This window comes from Callorhinus ursinus, unplaced genomic scaffold, assembly GCF_003265705.2.
Source record: "Callorhinus ursinus isolate GAN/ISIS: 27379988/994484 unplaced genomic scaffold, GSC_fseal_2.0 scaffold13, whole genome shotgun sequence".
Taxonomy (NCBI): domain Eukaryota; kingdom Metazoa; phylum Chordata; class Mammalia; order Carnivora; family Otariidae; genus Callorhinus; species Callorhinus ursinus.
The window spans coordinates 6,775,305-6,791,525 of record NW_027397075.1 but is presented as its reverse complement, the minus strand read 5'-3'; the positions used below and the strand labels follow the sequence as shown (position 1 = coordinate 6,791,525).

At 42.2% G+C, this 16,221-nt stretch overlaps 1 protein-coding gene across 1 annotated transcript in view; it reads right to left on the bottom strand.

The window, feature by feature from the left end:
- Window positions 1–2,047: 2,047 nt before the first annotated feature.
- LOC112811463 (uncharacterized) overlaps window positions 2,048–16,221 on the bottom strand; it is a 142,873-nt gene continuing 128,699 nt past the window's right edge. The window contains exon 73 of the mRNA XM_073900261.1: window positions 2,048–3,030. Coding sequence (XP_073756362.1) covers window positions 3,026–3,030 — 5 coding nt within the window. The 3' untranslated portion in view covers window positions 2,048–3,025. The remainder of the gene's footprint in view (window positions 3,031–16,221) is intronic.

The window sequence follows — 16,221 nt, the reverse complement described above, 5'->3', positions numbered from 1 at the left end:
GGCTTAAACCCATGACCCTGAGATCAAGACCTGAGTCAAGATCAAGAGTCCTATGCTCAACCGACTGAGCCACCCAGGTGCCCCTAAAGTTTATTTTTCCTTTTAATGATCTCTATACCCAATGTGGGGCTCAAACTCACAACCCTGAGATCAAGAGTCACATTTAGAGGGAGAGAGGAAGCATGTGGGGTGCGGGCAGGGCCAGAAGGGGAGAGAGAATATCCAGCAGCCTCCACGCCCCACTCGATCTGGTCCCTGAGATCATGACCTGAGCCAAAACCCAGAGTTGGACACTTAACTGACTGAACCACACAGGCATCCCCAAGAGGAATTTTTAAAAGAAAAAACTATCACCTACAGTGTGATCACTCTTCCTATATGAGCTGTTTCCATTTTCCTATATCCCCTACCAGTTCCTGTCCATATGCGGTCATTCTTAGTGCAGATTTGTATGCAGTCTTGTCTTCTGCTTCACTTAGAGGCTAATCTTTTTTCATGTTAATATATTGCCTCATGTTGGACTTTTTGACAAATGAGTTCGAGATAGTGTATCAAATTAATAGACCACAACTTTAAAAAATCATTTCCCTGTTAGCGGTCTGTAATTTTTCATCATTTTGAATAATGAAGTTATTTTGAAATTCTTGGGAATCATTCCTATTTCCCCTCCCTCCCTGGTTTTGGATAAAGTCCCAGGAGTGGGACTTATTAGGTCAAAGGAATGAATGGTTTTAAAAAGACGTTAGAAACCCACTCCTGAGGTACTAATTCAAACTGCCAGTTACGGAATTTGAGGGCTCTGGTTTTGCCCACAGCCTCACCGGTTCTGGGTATTATTACTTAAATACCTACTCTGCAGCGTAATAAAACTATCATTGTTACTTTCATTTGTATTTGGTTACCAGTAAAATTAAATTTTCTGCCTAATGTTTACCCCTTAGCTGTATTTCTCTTCTTTTGCCTGTTCTCTCCTTTACCAAGTCACTCCATGGAGACTGGATTTTAAAAAATTTTATTTGTACCTGCTCTTTATATGCTGTAGACCTGTTAATAGGTATTTTCAATGGAATCATTCCCTGTCCCATCCATTTTTCTCTAAATTCTGCACACGTGCGTGCACACCCAGCCATACACTCCAAATTGCAAAGTGTTGGTGCCGTCAAATCTGCCTTGAGAAAGGAAAACTGAGCTTCCCCCTTGGGGTCTGGGCGCGTGCCCAGCCTACCGCTGTCTTCCTGGTAAATGCTTGGCTGGGGACAGAGTGTGGGAGGCAGGTTGGGAACCTTCTGCAGTTTCCTGTCTGGACTGGAAATCACCGATCCTTTGAACAGATCTAGAAACTGAGGTCGTGTGGTTATAAACCATGGGCGCATCAAACTCTGAACTGCTCAGCCTCTGCCCAGCCCCCCTCCAATATTCCAGTGATTTGCTTTCCACTGCGAACAGTCTCGTTCCTTCCTCTTCTTCCTGGGCCGAGTTCCCTGCAACAAGGCCTAGCATAGCGCGGCTGACGGTTGTGGGTGCGTTTCTGATCATGTGTGACATGGCTCATCGGGCATTTTAATGTGCAGTAAGGAAAAATCAATAAGCACTATGGATGTGTCTTGGAACAGGGCGAATGTGCACTTGACTCTTCATGTCAATGGTAGACTATATAGAGCACAGCTCTTGCAAATGTAGGAGGTGGTGGCTGATGCTGGCAGCCTTGAGGGTCCAAAGGGCCCAGATCAGCGCCAGCCTGGCCATCTTGCTGGTTGGGTGACCTCGTGTAAGTCCGCTGGGCTCTCTGAGCCTGCTTCTTCCATTACATGGGGTCATGCATGCCTCCTCACTGGGCTACTGTAAGGTCTAAGAAAAGATCAAACATCTTTCAAAGAGTAGTGCCCGGACTCTGGGGTCTTTCGGTAACCCATGACAGTATAGCCCATGCTCAACAAATCAGAGCACCCCTCCCCTGCCACGTCCCTCCAGCGTCTGGGAATGCACTGGGCTGGCCCCTTTCACTCCATCTTCAAAAAATTCTCAAACTCTCTATAGAGTTCCTTCTTCTAAACTTTATTGAGCATCTGCTGTGTGCTGGGGATTTATGTGTGGGGAGGCCTGGGCACCTGAATCTGGCGTCTCACATTCTGGTTGACCCATTCCTGGTGTCTGATGCTTTGCCATTTGTTCCAGAATCGGGACCTTAGGACTCTGGGTACAGAGAGCTTGGGGGGCCTCCTACTGGTGGGCAGATTTCACAGCCACTCCTATCATTCCAGTGGATGATTAGCCCCATCAATCCAGTGTTTGTGTTAAGGGATTCTGCCGGATTTACTTTTCAGTACAAAAGTTAACGGACAAGTCTGCCTTCCCAAAGAAAGTGAACAGCTTTGAAGGCTGTATCTTTGGGGCCTGGGTGCCCCTAGCAGGTGTTTGTGGAAACCAGCCCCTCAAAAAGGCCCTCTCAAGTGCCCCCCCAAAAACAATTCAGTTCCAGATTCAGTATCTACCCTAAAGAGGGACACTCTCCCAACAGGCCTATGATGAAGGAATTGGGGACCATCAGTCCACTTCAAGGAGCCTCATGTCTTAAGGGAGATGCTGTAGAGGGCGGGGAAAGCCGATCCCGAGCCAGGAAGACCCCAGGGCAGGCCAGGCTCACACAGTGGAGGCCTCAGACATAGCAGCTGAGCAAGAGAGAAAACCTCGCGCACAAGAACAGTTGCTGGAATGGAGGTCCATCTGCAGAGGTGGGCCCAGGGGGCCAGGCTGTCTCCTAGAGAGCAGTGCAGGTGTAGACGGAGGGAGAGAATCCTCCCGACCAGCTGTGAACCTCATTATCCCCAGAAGTATTTTGAAATCCTCGACTCCGAGCTCTCCTTTGCTGTATGTGGAGGAAGCGTGATCCCTGACCCTCCTGGCGTTTCATGCTGGTGTTTCTGTCCCAGCCAAGAATCCTGGCCTTGCTGGGGAGCTGGGATTGGTGAGAGAAGGTGAAGGAGTCTGAAATCCTTGGCCGCCCGGTGCTGGCTTAGGCACAGTCTCAAACTGGAAAGAGAAGAGAAGGCCGTGCTGTGTGCCCAGAGGATGGGGAGTCCCCAGCAGCAGGCCCAGGGGAACCCGCATTAAAAGGACCTCTCCCCCTTTGGAAAAGAACAGGAGGTACGGTCAGGTGGTTCCCTACACCTGCGGTGCAGAGAACCAAGACATGGTGTCCCCCCAACCTCGACCCCACCCTGGGGTTCCCAGCTTAGGGGGAGGGCTGAACCACAGCACCCAAGGAAGGCTTTGGGAGCACGGGGGATGCACCCAACCCAAAGTGGGTGTGAAGGGAAGTTCGGGGGGGGGGGGGTCATGCCTGAGCTGACTCCTGAAGGATAAAGAGAGGATATCCAGGTCACCAAAGCACAGGGACATTCGGATGGATCTAGAGTATTAGGTGACCTCTGGGTGGTTTCCCTCCACTTTGAGAGCAATCCAGCCTCAGGCCTGGAATCTGTGGCTCACACCAAAGTGTGGAGCTCTTCAACTTAGAAGTGACGGACGCTGGGCGCCCTCCCTAGGCAAGTCGCCATTAGCAGGTGAGTTTTTTTAAAAGTTCTTTCAGATCTCTTATCCTTCATTGTTTTCTGGAGTAGATGGGAGGGGGTTGACGATAGAGCATGCGGTAGAAGCAGAGACAGCGTATCTTTATCTGGCTGCTGACTTCACACGGCTTCTGATGTGTCCCCACCCAACTGTGACGGAAAAGTCTAGACACCAAACACGTCACAGCATCTGCTTCTGGGGGGGGGTCCCCGCCTATTGGTCACGGGTTAAAATTTCTTAAAAAATGAAATATGAACCTTAAAGAATTCTATTCGACACCTTTTCTGTCCTTTACAGAGATATTTTTCGTTCTTTTCCAGATGAGATATACTTTTTAGATATTTTCTAGCTTCCTGCCAAAATGTTCAGTCTGTGTCAGATAAACCCGGTTACAAATTCCCACGTGTTTGGGTGTCCGTCTGTGCCAGTTCTTGCTCTTAGAATGCTGGCTCCTTAAATGTGTTCTTTTTTTTATAGTTACTTTGCTTAGAAGTACAGTGCTTATTGGTGTATCACCATGCCTAGCATGGAGTGGGTGCTCCGTAAACGTTCTTTACCTTAAACAATTCTAATTACCACGTATAAGTGCAGGAAAGCGCTCTTTAGGACGTTCATAGTGTTGTGTGACCATTGCCGCCATTCACCTCCAGAACTTTTTTTTTTTTCATCCTGCAAACCTGAAACTCTGTCCCCGTTAAGCAGTGACCCCCCTTTCCCCCCTCCACCAGCAGTGGGAGACTTTGTCTCCATGATTTTGACGACTCTAAGTGGATTCGTGCAGTATTGGTCTCTTTGTGACTGGCTTCCTTCATTTAGCATAATGTCCTCAGGGTTCGCCCATATGTAGCAAGTGTCAGAATGTCTTTCCTTTTTAAGGATAATGTTGCATTGTATGTATCACACATTGGCTTATCCATTCATCTGTGGTGGACGTTTGGGTTGCTTGTACCTTTAAGCTATTGTGAATAAAGCTGCTACAAATATGGAGGTACCAAAATCTGTTAGAGTCCGTACTTTCAATTCCTTTGGGTATATACCCAGAAGTGGAGTTGGTAAATCATATGGTGATTCTATGTTTAATTTTTTGAGGAATCATCATAATGTTTTCCAGAGTGGGTGCATTTTTTTTTTTTTGGCATTTCCACCAAGAGTACACAGGGGTTCCCATTTCTCCACATCCTTGCTAACACTTATTTCCTAATTTTTTTTTTTTTTTAAATATAGTAGCCATCCTAATGGGTGTGAGGTGATAGGTCATTGTGGCTTTGGTTCACATTTCCCTGACGAGTGATATTGAGCATCTTCGCACATGCTTGTCAGCTGTCTGGATGTCTTCTTTGGAGAAATGTCTATTCTGGTCCTTTGACCATTTTTTCTAACATTTTTAAGTTTATTTTTAGTAATCTCCAATGTGAGGTTCGAACTCATGACCCCAAGATCAAGAGTCACATGCTCCTCCTTTGAACATTTTTTAATCAAGTTGTTTTGTTGGTGGTGAGTTTGCAGGAGTTCTCTATATATTATATATTCGGACTATTTACCCCTCATCAGATAAAATTGGCAAATATTTTCTCCCATTCCATAAGTTGCCTTTATACTTTGTTGATTGTGTCATTTTGTGCACAGAAGTATTCAATTCTGATGAAGTCCAATTTGCCTGTCTTCTTTAGATGACTGTGCCCTTGGTGCCAAATTCAATGTCGTGAAGCTTTCCCCCTGTTTTCCGGGGGCTTTATAGTTTCAGTTTTTATATTTAGGCATTTGATCCATTTTGAGCAAATGTTTGTATGTGGTATAAAGGAAGGGTCCAACTTCATCCTTTTGGATGTAGACACCCATCCCTGCCCCCCACCCTACCTCCCCACTATTTGATGGAAATACTGTGCTTTGTCCATTGAATGGTCTTGACACTCTTGTCGAAAATCACAAGGGTTTCCTTCTGGGCTCTCTATTCTATTCCAGTGGTCTGTGTATCTTTGTGTTAATACCATACTGCTTTGATTACTGTAGCTTTGTTATAAGTTTGAAACCAGGAAGTATAAGACCTCTAACTTTGCTCTTTTTCAAGATTGCTTTGGCTATTTGGGGGCCCTTGAGAGTCCATATGATTTTTAGAATGGATTTTTTAAAAAGATTTTATTGATTTGACACACAGAGAGACAGCGAGAGAGGGAACACAAGCCGGGGGGAGTGGGAGAGGGAGAAGCAGGCCTCCCGCTGAGCAGGGAGCCCAATGTGGGACTCGATTCCAGGACCCCGGAATCATGACCTGAGCCAAAGGCAGACACTTAATGACTGAGCCACTCAGGTGCCCTGATTGCTTTTTTAAATTTCTGTTAAAAAGGGCTAAAGGGCTATTGGGATTTTGATGGGGATTCCTTTAAGTATTGACCTCCTAATGAGTAGTTTTGACATCCTAATGAGTAGTATTGACATCCTAATGACACTAAGTATTCCAATCTATTAACATGGGATATTTTCCCATTTATTTCTGTCTTTAATTTCTTTCAGCAATGTTTTATAGTTCGTAGTGCACAGGTCTTGCAGCTCCTTGGTTAAGTTTATTCCCAAGTATTTTATGTCCTTTAATAAGATGGTAAATGGAATTTTTCTCCTAATTTCCTTTTGGTTAGTGTGTAGAAATGCAGCCAGTTTTTGTGTTAATTTTGTATTCTGCAACTTTGCCAAATTTATTAGTTCTAATAGAGTGTCTGTATAATCTTTAGGGTTTTCTGCAGGTACATAGGTTTTATATATATTTATATGTTCATTTTTGTCTGGGAACAGAGATAATGTCTTCCTTTCCAATTTGGATGCTTTTTTTTTTCCTTGCCTAATTGTTCCGGTTAGCACTCCTAGTACTATATTTAATAGAAGAGGCCAATATAGACATCCCTGTCTTACCCTGATCTCAGAGTAAAAGCTTTCAGTCTTTTACCATTGGATATGTTATCTGTGGGCTTGTCGTGTGTGCCTTTTATTAGTTGAAATTTTCTTCTAGTCTGTTTTTTGAGTGTTTTTATTATGAAAGGATATTGAATTTTTGTTCACATGTTTTCTTTGCATCAACTGAGACAAGCATGTGGTTTTTGTCTTTCATTCTGGTAATGTGTTTTACTCTATCAAATGATTTTCCTATGTTGACCCATCCTTGCATTTCAGGAATAAATCCCACTTGGTTGTGGTGTATAATCCTTCTAATACACTCCTGAATTCTGTTTGTTAATACTCTTTTCTTTCCTTGAGGATTTTCATCTATATTCTTCAGGGGTGTTGGTCTGTAGTTTGTTTCTTGAAGTGTCTTTCTCTGGCTTTGGTATAGAGGGAATGCTGGCCTCATAGAGTAGATTTGGACATGTTCCCTCTTCAATTTTTTGTAAGAGTTTGAGGAGGATAGCTTTTCATTCTTTAAATGCTTGATAGAATCCACTAGTGAAGCCATCTGGTCTTGGGCAGGTTTTTGTTTTTGTTTTGTTTTGTTTTCCTTTCCTTTGTGAGGAGGTTTTTAGTTACTCTTTTCATTCTCTTACTAGTTACAGGGCTGTTCAGATTTCTATTCCTTCATGATTCAGTCCTGGCAAGTTAGAGGTTTCTAGGAATTTATCCATTTCATTTAGGTTGTCCAATTTGTCATACAATTGTTCATAGTACTCCTAAAATCCTTTTTATTTTTGTAAAAATTGGCTGCAATGTCCTCTATTTCATTTCTGATTTTAGGTGAATCCTCTTTTTTTTTTTTTTAATTAGCCAATCTAGCTAAGTTTTCTCAGTTCTATTGATTTAAAGAAAAACTGTTGATTTTCTCTTTATTCACTATTTCATTTCTCTGTTTGAATCTTTGTGACTTCGTTCTGCTAGTTTTGGGTTCACTTTTTTTTTTAATTCATTACCATGTAATGTTAGGTTGTTGATCTGAGATCTTTTTTAAGTATTTACAGGAAAAGAATGTGAATTTCCTTCTTGGCACTGCTTTCTCTAAATACCATGGTTTTGGCATTTTTTTTTTTTCCATTTCATCATGCTTGCAAGATACTTGCTCATTTACCTTGTGATTTCTTTGACCCATTGGTCAAGAGTATGTTGTTTAATTTTGCACAATTTTTGATTTTCCAATTTTCCACTTGCTATTGATTTCTGGTTCTAAGTTTCTAGGAATTTCATTCTATTGTGATTGGAAAAGATAGTTTGTGTGATCTCGGTTTTCAAAAATTTATTAAGACTTACTTTGTGGGGGCGCCTGGGTGGCTCAGTTGGTTAAGCATCTGCCTTCTGTTCAGGTCATGATCTCAGGGTCCTGGGATTAAGCCCCACGCCCGCTTCTCCCTCTCCCTCTGCTGCTCCCCCTACTTGTGCTCTCTCTCTCTCTCAAATGCATAAATAAAATCTTTTGAAAAAAGACTTATTTTGTGGTGTAACATATGGTCTATTCTGGAGAATGTTCTATGTGCACTTGAGAAAAATATATAACTTGCTGTTTGCTGGGTGGAGTGCTGTATGTTTGTTAGGTCCAATTGATCTGTAGTATTGTTCGAATTCTCTATTCCCTTTAGTGATCATGTTTCTGGTTGTTCTATCCATGGTTGAAAGTGGGTGGGTTGGGAGGGTTTAAGGTCTCAATGTGGAACTATCTTTAAAAAAAAAAAAAAAGATTTTTTTTCTTTTATTTGAGGGAGAGAGAGCATGATTGGGGGAGAGGGGCAGAAGGAGAAGCAGACTCCCCCCTGAGTGGGGAGCCCGATGTGGTGCTCAATCCCAGGACCCTGAGATCATGACCCGAGCCAAAGGCAGATGCTTAACCAACTGAGCCACCCAGGCGCCCTCAGTGCAGAACTATGTTTTTCTCCCTTCAATTCTGTCCATGTTTGCCTCAGATATTTAGAAGCTCTGATGTCTGGTGCATATATACTTATAATTGTTTTTCTTGGTGGGTTGACCCTTTTATCATTATGTAATGTCCTTTCCTGTCCCTTGTAACAGTTTTTTTTTCTTAAATTTGATTTGTCCTTTATCAGCATAGCCACCCCTGCTCTCTTTTGGTTACTATTTGTATAGAAGACCTCTTTCCATCCTTTGGCTTTCAGCCTTTGTGTGTCCTCAGATCTAAAGTGAATCTCCTACAGTCAGCATAAAGTCAATTACTGGATTTTTCACCTCCAGAGTTTGGTTATTAAAGTTTCTTTCTCTTTGTTGATATTCTCATTTTGCTCCTACGTTGTTTTCCTCATTTCATTTAGTTGTCTGCCCACCTCCTCCTTCAGGTGATTGAGCATATTTAGGACAGTTGTTTTAAAGTCTCTGCCATGTAAGTGAGAGATGCCTATGGGTCTTGAGAGTTGGTTTCTGGAGGTTTTCTGTACTCCTTTGAATGGGCCCTCCTTCCCTGTTTCTTTGTATGTCTTGTCATCTTTTGTTGAAACTGGGCATTTGAAAAGACCTCCACCTCTCCCAGTCTTTGTAGACTGTCCCCAGACGGGGGGAACACCGTCACGGATCAGCCTGATATAGAGGCTCAGGGTTCTCCCAAACATTTTTGGAGGGTTGTGTCTTCCCTGGGCCCATGTGTGTGCCTTAATCCCACATCCCCAGTATACCCATATATATGAATATATATCTTCATTTCCCTAGGAGCCTCACCCCTGCTTCTCAGCAGTTTAAAAAACTTTTTTTTTTTAAAGATTTTATTTATTTATTTGAGAGAGAGAGAGAGAATGAGAGCTAAGAAAGCACGAGAGGGAAGAGGGTCAGAGGGAGAAGCAGACTCCCTGCTGAGCAGGGAGCCCGATGCGGGACTCGATCCCGGGACTCCAGGATCATGACCTGAGCCGAAGGCAGTCGCTTAACCAACTGAGCCACCCAGGCGCCCCTCAGCAGTTTAGATACAGTATTGTGTTCCTCTGCCTATATAATGTTGCCCCTAGCCCCTTGCTGGGCTGCAGACTCCCAATAGCCCTCTCTTGCATGGGTACCCATAACTGCTTTCAGCAACTTCCAAACTGACATCCAGACTGTGCCACCCTTCTCATCAGCACTCTGAGCCAGGAGAGGCAGAAGAGACAGAACCCTGTCCCTCTGGCAGCCCCCAGGCCAGTCCAAACGTCATAAGCCAAGTTCCACACTTTTCCTTCCATCCCGAGGAAGGAGTCAGGAACTGGTTGGTTTCCTTGAAACCGTATTGGAACAGGCAAGCAAAAACACCATGGGATTCCCTGCTGTCTTGAGGTCAGCTTTTTCTTGGTTGGGCACTCATTTGGGCGATACTGCTGCTTTTAGACTTCTCACAGAGTACTTTGGTCCATTTCATTATACATTTGGTGTTTCCATGGAGGAGTGAGGGCCTTGGCTTCTAGGCCTGCCATCTTGCCAATGTCACTTGTCCTTCTCTGGATTTTGATCAAGATGTTTCCAATGCAATTATTAGATATCCCACCAGAAGGGTTCTGAATGATCTAACTTTCATACTTGAGTACATCCCTTGGGTTCCAGAGATTGTTGAATTTTGCTTATTAGTGTATTAGTAACATCTGTATTTAAGTGTGCAGCTGGGCTTCTTTCTCTTCCTGTATTCTTGAAGAGAAAGGTTTTATTTTTCTATTCTGGAACACATGGTAAAATATTACAACTTGCCTATAACACGATCTGGGCCTGGTGTGTAACATTTAAAAACTTCTTGTTTTGAAATAATTATAGATTTGCAGAAGGTTCAAAGATAATAAGTACAGAGAGGTCCTGTGTATCTTTCATTCAGTTTCTCCCAGTGGTCACATCTTCCATAATTATTAGTACAATATCAAAACCCAGAAATTAATGTTGGTAGAACATGTGTATATAGTTCTGACATTTCATCACAGGTGTAGATTCATCTTCCTACCTCCACCATCAAAATGCAGAATTCTTTCTACCACCACCACATTTCCCTTGTGCTACCTCAGGGAAGTAGCCACGACCACTCCTTTCCCCACCACCCCTGACCCTGGCAGCTGCTAATTTATTCTTAATATTTATAATTGATCCTTTTGAGAATGTTATATAAATAATATAATACGTGACCTTCTCAGTTTGGCTTTCTTTTTACTCAGCGTAATGCTCTTGAGATTCATCCAAGTTGTTGCCTGTATCAATAGTATGTTCCGTTTCGGGGCACCTGGGTGGCTCAATTAAACGTCTGCCTTCTGCTCAGGTCATGATCCCAGGGTCTTGGGATCGAGCCCCGCATCAGGCTTCCTGCTCCGCGAGGAGCCTCCTTCTCCCTCTGCCTGCCACTCCCCCTGCTTGTGCGCTATCAAATAAAAAATATGTTCCCTTTCATTGCTGAGTAGGATCCCAGGGTATAGAGACATACCCAAAGTAGGCTCTTCTGGTTGTTTAAAGTTCTGGGCTATTACCGATAATAGTGCTACGAATAATCATGACAGGCTTTTGCATGAAACATATTTTTTAATTTCTCTGGGATAAATGTCTAGGAATGCAATTGCTGGATCAGATGGTAAGTGTATGTTTAGCTTTTTTCCAGAGTGTACCATTTTACACTTTCCCACCAGCAATATATGCAAGAACTAGCTTCTCCACATTTTTGCCAGTATTTGGTGTCATTTTTTTTTTAACTGTCCTAATAGGTATATAGTGTTCTCATTTCACTAATGGCTAGTACTGTTGAACATTTTTTTGTGTGTGTCACTCATATGTCTTCTTAGGTGAAATGTCTCCATTTTGCCCATTTTTTTCTTTTTTTTAAATTTTATTATGTTAGTCACCATACATTACATCATTAGTTTTTGATGTAGTATTCCATGATTCATTGTTTGCGTATAACACCCAGTGTTCCATTCAATACGTGCCCTCTTTAATACCCACCACCAGGCTAACCCATCCCCCTCACTCTGCTCTAGAGCCCTCAGTTTGTTTCTCAGAGTCCATCGTCTCTCTTGGTTCGTTTCCCCCTCCAATTTCCCCCCTTCATTTTTCCCTTCCTACTATCTTTTTTTTTTTTTTTAACATATAATGTATTCTTTGTTTCAGAGGTACAGATCTGTGATTCAACTGTCTTGCACAATTCACAGCGCTCACCATAACACATACCCTCCCCAATGTCTATCACCCAGCCACCCCATCCCTCCCACCCCCCACCACTCCAGCAACCCTCAGTTTGTTTCCTGAGATTAAGAATTCCTCATATCAGTGAGGTCATATGATACATGTCTTTCTCTGATTGACTTATTTCACTCAGCATAACACCCTCCAGTTCCATCCACGTCGTTGCAAATGGCAAGATCTCATTCCTTTTGATGGCTGCATAATATTCCATTGTGTATATATACCACATCTTCTTTATCCATTCATCTGTCGATGGGCATCTTGGCTCTTTCCACAGTTTGGCTATTGTGGACATTGCTGCTATAAACATCGGGGTGCACGTACCCCTTCAGATAACTACATTTGTACCTTTGGGGTAAATACCCAGTAGTGCAATTGCTGGGTCATATGGTAGCTCTATTTTCAACTTTTTGAAGACCCTGCATACTGTTTTCCAGAGTGGCTGTGCCAGCTTGCATTCCCACCAACAGTGTAGGAGGGTTTCCCTTTCTCCGCATCCCCGCCAACATCTGTTTCCTGACTTGTTAATTTTAGCCATTCTGACTGGTGTGAGGTGGTATCTCATTGAGGTTTTGATTTGGATTTCCCTGAGGCCGAGTGATGTTGAGCACATTTTCATGTGTCTGTTGGCCATTTGGATGTCTTCTTTGGAAAAATGTCTGTTCATGCCTTCTGCCCATTTCTTGATTGGATTATTTGTTCTTTGGGTGTTGAGTTTGATAAGTTCTTTATAGATTTTGGATACTAGCCCTTTATCTGATGTGTCATTTGCAAATATCTTTTCCCATTCTGTTGGTTGTCTTTTGGTTTTGTTGACTGTTTCCTTTGCTGTGCAAAAGCTTATCTTGATGAAGTCCCAATAGTTCGTTTTTGCCCTTGCTTCCCTTGCCTTCGGCGATGTTCCTAGGAAGAAGTTGCTGCGGCTGAGGTCGAAGAGGTTGCTACCTGTGTTCTCCTTTAGGATTTGGATGGACTCCTGTCTCACACTTAGGTCTTTCAACCATTTGGAGTCTATTTTTGTGTGTGGTGTAAGGAAATGGTCCAGTTTCATTCTTCTGCATGTGGCTGTCCAATTTTCCCAACACCATTTGTTGAAGAGACTGTCTTTTTGCCATTGGACATTCTTTCCTGCTTTGTCGAAGATGAGTTGACCATAGAGTTGAGGGTCCATTTCTGGGCTCTCCATTCTGTTCCATTGATCTGTGGTCTGTTTTTGTGCCGGTACCACACTGTCTTGATGATGACAGCTTTGTAATAGAGCTGGAAGTCCGGAATTGTGATGCCGCCAGCTTTGCTTTGCTTTTTCAACATTCCTCTGGCTTTTTGGGATCTTTTCTGGTTCCATACAAATTTTAGGACTATTTGTTCCATTTCTTTGAAAAAAGTTGATGGTAGTTTGATGGGGATTGTATTGAATGTGTAGATTGCTCTAGGTAGCATTGACATCTTCGCAATATTGGTTCTTCCAATGCATGAGCATGGGACGTTTTTCCATTTCTTTGTGTCTTCCTCAATTTCTTTCATGAGTATTTTATAGTTTTCTGAGTACAGATCCTTTGCCTCTTTGGTTAGATTTGTTCCTAGGTATCTTATGGTTTTGGGTGCAGTTGTAAATGGGATCAACTCCTTAATTTTCTCCTGTCTTGTTGTTGGTGTATAGGAATGCCACTGATTTCTGTGCATTGATTTTCTATCCTGCCACTTTGCTAGAACTCATACAGAAATTCAGTAATTTTGGGGTGGAGTCTTTTGGGTTTTCCACATAAAGTATCATATCGTCTGCAAAGAGTGAGAGTTTGACTTCTTTGCCGATTTGGACGCCTTTTATTTCTTTTTGTTGTCTGATTGCTGTGGCTAGGACTTCTAATACTATGTTGAATAGCAGTGGAGATAGTGGACATCCCTGCCGTGTTCCTGACCTTAGGGGGAAAGCTCTGTTTGTCCCCATTGAGAATGATATTTGCTATGGGTTTTTCATACATGGCTTTTATGATATTGAGGTATGTACCTTCTATCCCTACACTCTGAAGAGTTTTAATCAAGAAAGGATGCTGTACTTTGTCAAATGCTTTTTCTGCATCGAGAGGATCATACAGTTCTTGTTCTTTTGTTAATGTATTGTATCACATTGATTTGCGGATGTTGAACCAGGCTTGTAGCCTAGGAATAAATCCCACTTGGTTGTGGTGACTAATCCTTTTGATGTACTGTTGGACCCTATTGGCTAGTATTTTGGTGAGAATTTTTGCATCCATGTTCATCAGGGATATTGGTCTGTAATTCACCTTTTTGATGGGGTCTTTGTCTGATTTTGGGATCAAGGTAATGGCCTCATAAAATGAGTTTGGAAGTTTTCCTTCCATTTCTGTTTTTTGGAACAGTTTCAGAAGAGTAGGTATTAATTCTTCTTGAAATGTTTGGTAGAATTCCCTTGGGAAGCCTTCGGGCCCTGGGCTCTTGTTGGGAGATTTTTGATTACTTCTTCAATTTCCTTAGTGGTTATGGGTCTGTTCAGGTTTTCTATTTCTTCCGCGTTCAATTTTGGTAGTTTATACATCTCTAGGAATGCATCCATTTCTTCCAGATTATCTAATTTGCTGGCATAGAGTTACTCATAATATGTTCTTAAAATTGTAATTCTTTGGTGTTGGTTGTGATCTCTCCTCTTTCCTTCATGATTTTATTTGGGTCATTTTTCTTTTTGATTAGTCTGGCCAGGGGTTTATCAATCTTATTCTTTTAAAGAACCAGCTCCTAGTTTCGTTGATCTGTTCTGCTGTTCTTTTGGTTTCTATTTCATTGATTTCTGCTCTCATCTTTATTATTTCTCTTCTCCTGGCTAGGTTTAGGCTTTATTTGCCATTCTTTCTCCAGCTCCTTTAGGTGTAGGGTTAGGTTGTGTATTTGAGACCTTTCTTGTTTCTTGAGAAAAGGCTTGTATTGCTATATACTTTCCTCTTAGGACTGCCTTTGCTGCATCCCAAAGATTTTGAACAGTTGTTTTCATTTTCATTGGTTTCCATGATTTTTAAAAAATTCTTCTTTAATTTCCTGGTTGACCCATTCATTCTTTAGTAGGATGCTCTTTAACCTGCATGTATTTGAGTTCTTTCTGACTTTCCTCTTGTGATTGAGTTCTAGTTTCAAAGCATTGTGGTCCGAAAATATGCAGGGGATGATCCCAATCTTTTGGTACCAGTTGAGACTTGATTTGTGACCTACGATGTGATCTATTCTGGAGAATGTTCCATGGGCACTAGAGAAGAATGTGTATTCTATTGCTTTGGGATGGAATGTTCTGAATATATCTGTGAAGTCCATTTGGTCCAGTGTGTCATTTTTTGCTTAGATGATCTGTCCATTTCAGTGAGTGGGGTGTTAAAGGCCCCTACTATTAATTACTGTATTGCTGTCAATGTGTTTCTTTGATTTTGTTATTAATTGGCTTATATAATTGGCTGCTCCCACGTTAGGGGCATAGATATTTACAATTGTTAGAGCTTCTTGTTGGAATGACCCTTTCAGTATGATAGAGTGTCCTTCTTCATCTCTTATTATAGTCTTTGGTTTAAAATCTAATAAGGATTGCTACCCCAGCTTTGGGTGGCAATCCATTTTTTTTTTTCTGTTAAATTTGAGTTTACCTATTCTAGATAGGAGTCCTTTGTCAGATATATGGGTTTGTAAATATTAACCTTTCCGTTCTCTTAAAGACGCTCTTTCACAGAATCAAAAAATTTAAATCTTGAAATCTATTTTTTAGGGGCACCTGGGTGGCTCAGTCATCAAGCGTCTGCTTTTGGCTCAGGTCATGATCCCAGGGTCCTGGGATCGAGCCCTGCATCGGGCTCCTCGGTCCGTGGGAGGCCTGCTTCTCCCCCTCCCACTCTCCCTGCTTGTGTTCCCTCTCTTGCTGTGTCTCTCTCTGTCAAATAAACAAAATCTTTAAAAAAAAAAAAAATTTTTTTTGGTGTGCCACTCACTTCACTCAGCTTTGCCTGATGTCTTTAGAGGTACATTTTAGCCCCTAGGTTCAGTTGATTGAATGGCTAGGAGATGCTTTAAACATTCTTTCTCAAATCAATCTGGCCAGATTGTACTTAACCTACGTCTTGAAATTTATCAGCAAAGGCGTTGAATGACTTTTCAAAATCTCTACTGGATCTGTAGTTTTGACTTCTTGTTCATTTCTTCCTATTTCATTAATTACTCTTTAATTTCTCCCTCCTGCTTCCTCTGGTTCACACAGAGGATCAGCCAACACTTACTGTAATGAATGGAATTAGACTTGGCAGTCGTTGCCAACACTCTACTGTTGCAGCGCAAAAACAGCCACGGATGGCATGTGAATAAATGTGTGGGGCTCTCTTCCTTGAGTGAGTGTCCATCAGTGGGAAAGATGGTTTCAGAGAGCACCGTGCTAAAAATCTGTTTCACCTTTAACATTAAATCATAGTTGAGCTGGGTATAAAATCTAACGTGATAGTTGTTCACTTAAGAATATACACAAGGTGTATCTTCTACCATCTTCAGTCCTTGCTGGTGGGAGATTGGTTCCTT